At 43.4% G+C, this 12,237-nt stretch overlaps 1 protein-coding gene across 1 annotated transcript in view; it reads right to left on the bottom strand.

The window, feature by feature from the left end:
• The window catches only part of SCYL2 (SCY1 like pseudokinase 2), a 392,954-nt gene that overhangs the window by 210,798 nt on the left and 169,919 nt on the right, over nt 1-12,237 (bottom strand). Inside the window, exons 10-11 of the mRNA XM_086918030.1 lie at nt 5,898-6,020; nt 2,044-2,157 (exon numbers count right to left, since the gene is read on the bottom strand). Coding sequence (XP_086774156.1) covers nt 2,044-2,157; nt 5,898-6,020 — 237 coding nt within the window. The remainder of the gene's footprint in view (nt 1-2,043; nt 2,158-5,897; nt 6,021-12,237) is intronic.

Below are 12,237 nucleotides of genomic sequence, written 5' to 3' on the forward strand. Positions count from 1 at the left end.
AGTACTTTGATCAGTTGGTGGGGTGGGGGAACCAGCCAGTATCAGATGACTGCTCTGTAGCTGTCGCTCTCCATATGAGTTCTTATCAGAATCATCAGAGGATGGGGTAAACACTTCCACTTTCGCCACCAGTGTCATCTCCATAAGGTAAGCTCTGGTCAGAGTCCGACAAAAAAAGCTGGTGTAATGCCTGTGAGTGACTGAGCAGCAGGGAAATTGTGATTTGGACATGGCTGAGACAATGCTGGCTCAGTGTTTGACACCACAATGGGTTGTGGGTCTTCCTCTGGGCCCAGTGGCATTAGTGCAGTTGGAGACTCTCCAGGAGCCAGTTCAGATTTCGTCGCTGGTCCCGACACCAGCACGGAACTCAAAACACACTTAAAGTGCAGACTGCACCAAGGGTGCACACATGACTTCGCGAAAGGCCTCTCTCTGCTGTGACGTCGCCGATGGCTCCGGAAATCGAGGTGCATCAGGACCAAAGATGGAATAGGCTCCTCAGTGGAACGGAAGCAAGACTTCCAGGCACAGTAGCGCCCTCACACCTTCTTTGCAGTTTTAGAGAGGTGGGAAGGGGCAGAGTCCTGCTTGGACTACTTGTGTTTTTTCTTCAACTCACCAGAAGACTGCTACTGCGAGGAAGATCTGTCTCGGGAACGAATTTGGGAGTGGGTCATTAACTTTAACCTGGAGCAGGACTAGCACAGAGCTGTCTGATGTTTCATGCAGCATGCAGCATGCTCAAGGATGGCCTTAGGGTTCATCTGACACACTTGTCGCATTCCTGGAGTTGTGTGAAAGACCTAAACATCAAAGGCAAAAGGCACAGCTCGTAGGGATCAGCCATAGACATAAGTTTGCAACAGCCCCTACAAGGTTTGAAACTTGCCATTTTAAGGAGTGACAACGCTTTCACACTGGATTTGATTTCCACAGAAAATTCTCTTTACGAAGTGAAGAAAGAAAGAGCAGAGCTGGCGATACGGGTCTTCGAGTGCAGAAAAGAAGAAACTCACAACAGTAGGCATGGGTGGTACCTATATGCGGCATTGTTTGTCACCTTTGGAGCACAATGGTAATGAACAAGAGTTACCCAATAGCACCTAACAATACGCAGGGGCAGTGTTTCTATAGATTCCGTTATCCAATCTGGGACCAGGGGGAAATTCACAAATCGAGAAATTGTAGAATCTGCAGTTAGAAGTAGCCATAAGAAAAGTTCTGCTGTGTATTTAAGAAGTTTCAAGCATATGTTACCTTGCTACAACTAGTAACTTTTACTTGTTCTTCATGCAAGTGTGATTAAAAAATGTTTTATTCTATGTTTATGGCAAAAAATATTACGTTTTGCAGTCTTCAAGAGGACAGAAGGTAGAATACGTTACATAAGCCTTGAAATCCATGTATCATAAAACTGCACAAACCGTACCATTGGTCATCTCTCAACTTCATATGTCAGCTGCCCACCAGTAGTGATAGACTACTCTATTGTTAAATTCCCTTCCTTTCCCATCTGCAAACAAGTTATGTTGAAAAAGTTGATGCTCGAGGATATGGTAGAGGGCACAACCCTCAGCAAAACCTCAACCTGTGCACTTGGCCGTTCAATGTGTGCACACCTCTTAACCCCTCACCAATTAACTAACCTTAATGGGCTACCTCTCCTGGCACTTACGTACATCATTCTCCCCCTTTAAATTTCACCAACATGTATGTAACCAACCCCAACAACTACAGGTAAGTCTAAAACATTTCCTTTAGTGCCATTCACTGAAGGTCTGGTCCAAAAACAGAAGTATCCATAAACATCAACACACAAGGTTGATTTGAGTTGTTACAGCCCTCAATCAGGTATTTGCCTCCTGAATGGTAGAGCCAAACCTCATTACTGTAAAAAGGTATTACAAATCTGAAAAGGTACTTACCCAAAAGTGTGGCTGAGATTCCTACACTACACATGATCAAGTGAGTAGGGTTCAGGGAGTCTAAACAATAACTGAGTGAACAAAAAATAAAATAAGGTAAAAGCAGTATACTTACAGCAAGAGAAGAGGTTTGCAGACAAGCATTTTTGATTCTCGGAATTAATGAATTTTTCATTGATGGGTAATCTATGAGATTTGCAAATGTAGGAATAATATTCAGGCAAAGTTCCTAAAATTTAAAAAACAGCAGAAGTAATTTTAAAACGGATCTTTGAGTAACTGTTGCAGACAAAATCTTCAACAATAAAATTTTCCGGTGCACTTTAGGTACTCAGAAATGAGTAGTTTTTGTTTTGTACATCAGTCAGTACTTGCAAAAGGTAGATGTTTATGTCAAACAGTAACAGGCATTTAAATAACTTCCATCTGAGGAAGCCGCAGAGCTGCAGAAATTCATGTACTTTGGCAATATGTGTAAATGGAAGGCATGGGGTCAAGGCATTCAAATTGACTAGTGCAGACTTTCTGACTTGAAGTAGGGACCTTTTAGGAGACTATGTTTTTTTCTTTCCTAGAGAAACAGACTATTTATTTGGGTGGAATACTGGCTAGAGCAATGAACCAAGTCCATACAAGAATTTGTTATATAATATAGATGAATTAGTCTTGAGCATCATGGTGTAATTGAATACCTACGGAATAGCAATAGAGTGTGGGCGACTTTGGTTTTTTGGAGCAGCCAATTCCTACTGTGTGATGGTGTGGTGGTACCCTGCCATTGTCTCAGCTTCCAAATCTCCCATGGTTGGAATAGACAGCAATTGTCATGTTTTGTGGGGGCATTTCAAGAGGTGACAATACAGACACACGTGGGAAACACACATACTAATATCCATAACTGTAGGTGAACGGAGTCTTCACCACCCTGTGAAGCAAGGAGTGTTTGCTAAACTCTTGAAGAAAACAAACTGCCAGCAGAACCAAAGAAGGCAGTTCAATCCCAACAATATGCTGTGGGGCCATTTAAGGTGCCAGCTATAAATATTTTGAATCATAAAGTAGACAAATAGTAGTCATCTTTCTTAGTGAATGAGGGAAATGTTAGAAAAACAGTTTCACAATAACTGCCTGATGTGAAGCACAGAAAATGGACACCAATATGTCACTCTGCTGAAAAATCAACCAGGTTGACTTTAACTTGGAAACACGTCGGTAAAGCAACCTGAAGAAAAGTCCAGCTGTCAAAACCTTTTAAATTTGATTACATTAGGGAAAACAATACAACAGACTAAACATCCCAGTTATATCCCACATAGCTTGATTTTAAGTTGGCTGATTGTCAGGGACATGGCATAAGGGTCCTATACACTTTGTAAAAAAATCAATAAAAGTTGTAAAAAATAAAATAATTAAAAAAAAAGACTAAACATCTCAGAACTGGAGCAACAATAAATAAATACAAATTACTAATAAAAAAACAACATCTAACACGTGTCTCATTTGCAGGAATTAGCACATTGTGCATGTCTATGTCCATATTTGTTCCTCTAAAAAAGTCAACCCATTGGTTTGTCAATGCATGCCATCCACCACAAGTTGTTTTAAGTTATCCATTTTGAGTCACTTACAAGTGCTTTAAGAGTCTGTCACAAAGGTGCTGACCGTTAAACCATTACTAGCTGTCCCTCAAGAGTCAAGCACAAGATGCTGCTGCTGCAGTACATTAGGCCAGTGGTTCTTAACCTTTTCATTTCAGAGGTCCCCCACCTAATCATTACTGGAACCCGAGGGCTCCTACTGAATCATCGGAATCTGGTGACACCCCACTGAGTCATTACTGGAAGCCGGGGACATCGGCCTAAGCATTTAGAATGGTTGGAACTGTAAAACAATATACAGAAGCACGTTTTCATCAAACAAATACACAAATGATTAAATGTTTTATTTAATTCACATACAAAAGGTTTGAGATTTCTCTAAATTCAATTGAGGCCACTCATTGTCTATACTATATTCAGGTTCTTTCAGGTTTTTGAGGGAGATGTTGCTTCCAACCGACTGTCTCTCATCTCCGGGGTGCCTCTGGTCTCCTTCCTGAGCCCCACGTTGTTTAACATCTATAGGAGACCCCTGGTCGAGATTGTCCAACCACTTGGCATCAAAATCACCACCTATGCAGATGACACGCAACTCGTGGTGGCATTGAACCACCCCGAGAGGTCATCTAGCACCCTAGGCCCTTGCCTAGAGGAAGTTGCCAAATGGATGGAACTCTCTTGCCTTAAACTCAACATGGATAAGACCGAGCTTATGCTCCTCGGCCACTTCCCCTCCTTCAATCCTGCTCTGCTCTGGCCTAATTGCCTCGGTCCAGCACCAGATCCGAAGATCCAGATTACGAGCCTTGGCATGTGGCTTGATCGTTCGCTCAGCTTCCATCACCAGGCTGCTAAAATCTCAGCCACTTGCCTTCTGAGGATGCTTCGCAAGATCCTTCCCCTTCTCACTTTCCAAGCGAGAAGGATCATGGTCCAATCCTTATCCTCTCTCGCCAGGACTATGAGAACTCCCTCTATCTGGGAGCCCCCAATCCTCCATCCATAAGCTCCAGATCATTCAGAACTGTGCTTCCCGCATGCTCCTTCAGATCCTTCGACGTCAATCTGCAAAACCTGCACTAAGGAGCCTGCATTGGCCAATCAAAGCGAGGATCCAGTTTAAGGCCATGTTCTTGACCCACAGGGCCTTCTGGAAGGGCCCAGTGCCAATCCAATCCAGGATTACCCCTTCCCACCTCCTAGAGATCTCCGCTCCACGTCTTCCTTCTTAGTCACCACACACAGAAAAAGGAAAGCCAGATGGGGTGGGCGCTCCTTTTCTCACAGCACTGCGAACTCCTGGAACGCCCTCCCATTGTATCTGTGAAAGGAGCCTAACCTGCTGTCATTTTGAAAGCTCCTAAAAAAACGTTCTTTTCAATGACTGTCCCTAATCCTCTCCTTGCCTATCTCTCTGTGTTCGTCCGCAGCACTGGGAGGCCTCAGGGTAGCCATACAGCTATATAAATTCTATTCAATTCAATATTATGCTTGATGCACTTGCACTGCCCCCAAGAATCAATTTGAGGATATTAACGTAGGTGTTAGCCTTCAATTTCTTCACATTTACAGAACGTTAAAAAAAATCATGTGTACATGTTGCTTCTTTATTTATATACACATTATAAATCCATTAATATCAGAGAATTTTCTAGGCAATCACAGACCCCCTGAGTATGCTTTATGGACCATCAGGGGTCCCAGGACCACAGGTTAAGAACCACTGCATTAGGCCACTAATAGACCTAAAATATGCATCCACCACTGTCCCTTCAATTTTAGGACACTAGAGAATAACACACTGACCTAAACCCACTGCAATGTCTACATTGTTTTGAAAACGGATTGGAACAATGCCCCAAAAAAGCTCAACTGTGTTTTAGTTTTGAGAATTGCAGATAATAGAAAGTGTGTTGGTTGAACATGCATTTAGATATTCACTTTTGCTATCCAAAATGACGTGCTTGTTCTCTAGGAGATCAATATATTTTCAAATACTGGGTTATGATGTGATTAGTTACTATGACTGCTTGGAGTGCATATCCTGCATGTTCTCTTGAAGAAGCAGTTGAGGAAACCCAGAGATAAGTATTACTAGTTGCTTGTAGTTAAAAAGTGCCTTATTCTTTATATTTAGCAACCTGTCTATAAGGTGTTTGTTGAAGGAGCACACATGAGGAGAGTTCACACAGAAAATGCCAAAAGAGGGCTCTACATGCAATGATGAGTAGCTACAATCAAGCTTGTTGATATCAGATTGATTATGTATGCTTACATTCTATCGTTTTCACAATTAGTGTAGGTGAATTTAAAAAGTGGTGAATGTTTTGTAGAAGTAAACACAAATAAAGGAAAAAGACCCCATTGATACCTGAATCTGAATTGAAGGTGCTTCCAAAGCTCTATATACCATCGGTAGAACATCATTTTTAATTTCATCTGAAGGAGTTTTGGTTAGCAGCAAGTCCATTTTTTGAAGAAAAATCAAAAGAATCTAAATATAAATAAAATGAAGATCAGCACATGTTCTATTCTTTCAAGACTGTATATAATATTTTACTACATTATTTTACTGTTTATCTTTCATATAACTATCACTATTGAAGATTTGGGGAGTATCACTTTGGACTTACCATGTTGCTAGCCTGGAAGCATGAAAGATGGAAAACAAAATAATTGAAGACAATTTCACATGAATTCTAATTAACTGCAATCATCTTACAGGAAAGACAAGGTTTATCAATACATATGATTCATAGTAAAAACCACACCACTTACATCCCAATAAGATATAGACAGACCAAACTGTCCCCTCCCAATAGCCCCCACACATAGAGATTACCATCTCATGAACAAGTCTATGTGAAATAAAACCGATGCAGTTTTTAGTGCCAGTATAAAAATCAATCTAGAAAGCACCAGTGCAACTTAATTTTCCATAAAACGTAGGCCCCTTCCAAAAGTGGTTTCAATACAAAATGATGCAGCCCAGTAAGTAGAAAATGTCAATACAGACATAGATGCATACACTCAAGGAGGGATCAAATGAACAAGCATTTGGAACACAATCAGTCTCGCCTTTGGGACCTTATATTTATTAAGCTATGCAGCACATTAGCCTGGGTGTTAAAACATCTACTGTTCTTTAACATGGAGGGGAAGTAAGCACCAAACTGCGTGACACACCAGGTATGGGAACACATGGAGAGAAATATTGCCTTTCAGCGGGAAATGCTAAGTCAAAGATTTGAAAAAATATTGGTCTACGGGTGCTTGTGGAAGACCATTTCTATGGACTGGAATCTAGAGAATGCTAAAGTGATTCTGGTATTTTACAGACCTCTGCTGTCGTTTTCTATCAAGACAGGTAAATAGAGGCATTTGAACAGGAAAAAAAGTCCCAAAACAGAAGCAGACATGTCCTAGGGCTAATCTCCTGAGCCCACAAAGTACATACATATGGAATATGCTACTTACCAGTAGGCATCTGTTCTTGGTATGTAGGGCTGCTGACATTCATATCTGTGCATAGATCGCCGCCTAGTGTTGGGTCCGGATGACTGCACATTGTTGTCCTGGAATAGTCTTCGAAGTATCACGAGATAGGTGGCTCCTCCCTCGGACTACAGTGCGCATGGGCATCCTCTCCATCCCCAGATTGTTTTTCGCCATTGTGGCAGAGATGGAGTATAGTACAGTAAGAGATGTCCATGCAAAGAATGAATGCTGCAACTGCGACAGGCACCGGGGAGGTGGGTGGGAAATATGAATGTCAGCAGCCCTACATGCCAAGAACAGATGCATACTGGTAAGTAGCATATTCCGTTCGAGGCATGTGGGCTGCTGAATTCATATCTGTGCATAGAATGTATAGCAGTATTTCCCTATTTATTTGACACAGGTCAGCTGCAGCTGACCTGTGTCAGCTGCAGCAGTCTGGAAATGAGTTTTGAGAACAGCCTGTCCTACAGCAGCTTGCTGTTTTGAATGTACATCTACACAATAGTGTTTTGTAAATGTATGTGTGGTTGACCATGTGGCTGCTCTGCAAATTTCGTGTAAAGGAATATTTCCTAGGAAAGCCATGGATGCCCCTAGCTTGCGTGTGGAATGCGCTCTAGGGGGGACTGTTAAGGTGCGTTTTGCCTTTATATAACATATTTGTATGCACTTAACTATCCATCTGGCTATACCGGATTTTGAGATAGGGTTACCCTTGTGTTATCGTGAGAAGGCAACAAACAATTGTTTTGTCTTTCGAAATGTTTTGGTTCTGTCTATGTAATATAGCAGAGCTCTTTTGACGTCAAGGGTATGCAAGGCCCTCTCAGCTACTGTTTGAGGGTTCTGAAAGAACACTGGCAGTTCTATAGTTTGATTTATATGGAAATGGGATACCACCTTTGGCATGAACTTAGGGTGTGTTCTAAGAACTACTCTATTTGCATGTACCTGAATGAATGGCTCTTAAATAGTTAGGGCTTGCAGCTCACTACTTCTTTGAAGCGAAGTAATGGAAATAAGGAAAGCCACCTTCCAAGTAAGAAAATGGAGTTCGCATGAGTGCAGTGGCTCAAAGGGTGGTCCCATTAGTCTGGTTAGAACAACGTTTAGATTCCAGACTGGTGATGGTGGGTGTCTTGGAGGAATTACGCGTTTAAGTCCTTCCATAAATGCTTTAATTGCTGGCACCCTGAATAGTGAAAGGTGTCGTGTGTTTTGCAAATATGCTGCTAACGCAGCTAGGTGTATTCTGATGGAAGAAAAAGCTAAATTGCAATGTTGGAGGTGCAATAGGTAGCAAATGATGTTTTGAGTGGACGCATCAAGCGGGTTAATGTCATTGTTATTACAGTAAATTACGAAGTGTTTCCATTTTGCTGCATAGCATGCTCTGGTAGTGGGTTTCCTTGCCTCTTTGATAATATTCATGCAGTCTGGAGGCAAGTTGAGTTACCCAAACTCTAGGATCTCAGGAGCCAGATCGCTAGGTTCAGCTGTTGGGGATCTGGGTGTTGGATTTCGCCATGGTTCTGCGTTAGAAGACTGGGTGTTAGTCGCAGTCTTTGATGAGGCACCACTGACAGTTCTAGGAACGTCGTGTACCATGGTTGCCTCGCCCACGTGGGAGCAACTAGGATTAACGTCAGCGAATGTTGTCGCATTTTGCGTGCCACCAGCAGAATTAGTGGAGCTGGGGTAAAAACCTACGCAAATTTGCCTGACCAGTTCATCCATATCGCATTGCCTTGCGACTGCGGATGTGGGAACCTGGCAGCAAAGTACTGGCATTTTGCGTTTTCGCTTGTGGCAAACACATCTATTTCCGGATGTCCCCACTTCCGGAAGAATGGTTGGAGCACTTTGGGGTGAATTTCCCATTCGTGCATCTGCTGGCTGTGCCTGCTGAGGAGGTCGGCCACTTGGTTGTCTTTGCCTGGGAGGTGTTCTGCCATGAGAAAGATGTTCCTCTGAATGGCCCATTTCCACATTGCTTGAGCCAGGTGCGACAGCTGTGGCGAGTGTGTTCCTCCCTATTTCTGAATGTAATACATAGCTGTCATGTTGTTGGTCCAGATCAACACAGCTTTGTTGCGTAAGAGTTTCGCGAAAGCTTTTAGGGCTAGAAAGATGGCCATCAATTCTAGGAGATTGATATGCATTATCTTTTGCTATAAAGTCCAGAGTCCCTGTACTGTGTAGTGTAGGACATGGGCTCCCCATCCTAGTAGGGATGCGTCCGCTGTTAGCACTATTTGTGGGACAGGCTCTTGCAACAGTCGACCTTTGCAAAGGGTTTGTGGATTCCACCAATGCAGAGAGTTGTATGCACGACTGGTCACCAACACTAGGTCTTTTAGTTGCCCGTGAGCCTGGTTCCACTGCCTTGCTAGGCATTCTTGTAGCGGACGCATATGTAGTCTGGCGTGAGGGACTATGAATATGCAGGAGGCCATCATGCCTATTAGCTGCATAAACACTCGAGCTGGTAGTGAGTGTTGGGGTCTGAACTCTTGTATTAGCGTATGCATTCCCTGGACCCGTGCTGTGTTGGGATATGCTCATGCTGACAGTATATCTATTGTTGCTCCCAGGTACTGTTGGACGTGGGAGGGTTGTAGGTGTGACTTTGGGTAGTTTAGTGAGAATCCTAAACTGTGCAGTAGGTATATGGTCTTTGACATGTTGGTGGCACACTGCTGGGCTGTTGGCGCGTGTATTAGCTAGTCGTCCAGATAAGGGTGCAGGTGTATGTGTTGCCTTCTGAGATGTGCTGCCACTGTAGATAGGCATTTGGTGAAAACTCTTGGAGCTGTTGTCACCCCAAATGGCAGTACCTTGAATTGGTAGTGTTGCCCTTGAATGGTAAACCTCTAATACTTTCTGTGAGCAGGGTGTATTGGTATATGAAAGTATGCATCTTTGAGGTCCAAAGTTGCTAGGAAGTCTCCCGGGCGAAGCAATGGTAAGAGTTGCTGGAGAGTGAGCATGGGAAAATGCTCTGACAGAATGTAGAGGTTGAGGGGCCTGAGGTCCAATATTGGTCTGAGAGACCCGTCCTTCTTTGGAATTAGGAAGTATAGGGAGTATACTCGTGTTCCCTGATGTTGTAGTGGGACTGGTTCTATGGCCCCCTTTTGCAGCATACTGATGACCTCTTGCTGGAGTAACGTTATATGTTCTTGTGACATAGGGCGGTGCATGGGTGGTATGTTGGGTGGAGTTGAGGTGAGCTCTAGGCAATAGCCATGTTGGATAATTTACCTGACCTACTTGTCTGTGGTGATATTTAACCAGACTTGTTGAAATTGTTGTATTCTTCCCCCGACTGGCGTTACGTGGTCTGGGGAGTGTCAAGAAGTCACTGCTTTGTGTTAGTGGAGGATCTATTTGCATTGCCTCCACGACCTCTGCCTTTGGTATTGTTTCCTCTATAACCACCCCTGCTGGTGTTCTTGTTATATGTGGATTGTGTGTTAGATTTGTAGTTGGAGGATTGCTGTGATGTTCCACGCGCTCCTCCTCTATAATTGGAGCAACGAAAGGAGCCACGGTGTTGTTGGGACTGAAGTGCTCCCATAGATTTTGCTGTTTCTGCATCTTTTTTCATTTTGTCCAGAATAGAATCAACAGCTGGACCAAATAAAAAGTCTGGGTTAATTGGCGGATTAAGAATTGTAGACTGGACTTCATTCTTAAAGCCTGATATACGAAGCCATGCATGTCGCCTTATTAGCACGCTGGTATTAATGGATCTGGCAGCTGTGTCTGCAGCGTCTAGGGCACACTTAATGGATGCATTGGTGATGAGCTTTCCCTCTTGTATGAGTTCATCTGCCTGCTGTTTGTAGGGATCAGGCAAGTGTTGGAGAATTTCTTCCAAACTGTCGTAGTGCGCCCTATCATATCTGGCCAGCAAGGCCTGTGTGTTGGCTATTCTCCAGGAGTTTGCTGCCTGATCCGCCACTCTTTTGCCTGATGTTTCAAATATTTTAGATTCCTTGTCTGGAGGTGCAGCCTCACCAGTAGTTTGTGAGTTTGCACGTTTACGTGCGTTTGACACCACTAAGGAATCTAGGGGTAGATGTCCTTTGATGTATGTAGGATCTATAGGTGCAGCACTGTATTTTTTCTCAATCCTAGGGTTTATAACCCGGGCTCTAGCAGTGTCCTTAAAGAGTGTTTTAACGTGTCTTTCAGATGTTGTGAGTGTATCAAAGAGGAAGACTTCCTCCATTGCATCAGAGTGCATCTCTACATTGTGATAGGTTGCTGCTCTATCTAACAGAGGAGAATTTAATGCAACTGTATCCTCTGTGGGTGATGGCTTAGTAGGGTATACTGTAGGGTCTGTAATGGGCAGAATCCCTTCACTGTCTGGTTCCCCTCCTGTACCCCATGGCTGCGTGTCTGGCTCTGTATTTGGCTTTTGTGGATAACCAAAACCTACATCTGTGTCCTGATCTTCATCAGGATTGTAGTCAGAGCGTGTTGGTGAGTTTGATGTATAAGGAGAAGTAGGCATAGCAGGAGTGATAGGTTCAAAGAGGATAGGAGAGGTAGCACAGTCTCTCTTTTTCTTTAGGGGGATCCTGGAAAAGTCTTGAGTTGGTAGAGACCTTTTCTTTTCAGTATAGACAGTCACTTTACCAGTTTTTGGATCAATGTAGATTTTTGACTGGTTGTCTGTGGAGGGATCTGGGTGAAGAAGCTCCTCTTCCCCAGTTGTTGGCTTTGTTGTTCCAACCTTTGCTTTTTGTTTTTTCGGTTCGATGGTGTTTGGTACCTCGACCGATTTAGGTGGTTGTATCGCTTTTGGTTGTTTTTCAACAGGTTTTGTTGGTTGAACGTCCTTTGGTGGCTTCACAACTTTGATCGGACCGAGCGGTGTTGTCGGTTTGATAGTCTATTTTTGTTGCTTCGGAGCCTGCTGTTTCGGATCGACGCCCTTTTTCGGGTCGATGGTTTTTGGCTCGACCGTCCTCTTTTCGTCCACCTTCGGTTTCTGCTTCGGTTCGACGCTAGTTTTGGGCGTAGGCCTTGTACTGTCGTCGACTGGTTTGTTCCCTTTGCCGATACTTGAGGCTGGTTTGCTCGATTCAACTTTTTTGTTTTGTTTTTGTGTTGAATTGGCGTGTTTTGGCTTTGAGGTTGACTCGACGGCCTTTGACTTGGAGCTCGACTCGACTGCTTTTGTCTTCGATGTCGGC

This window comes from Lissotriton vulgaris, chromosome 1_1 (assembly GCF_964263255.1).
Source record: "Lissotriton vulgaris chromosome 1_1, aLisVul1.2, whole genome shotgun sequence".
NCBI classification, from domain to species: domain Eukaryota; kingdom Metazoa; phylum Chordata; class Amphibia; order Caudata; family Salamandridae; genus Lissotriton; species Lissotriton vulgaris.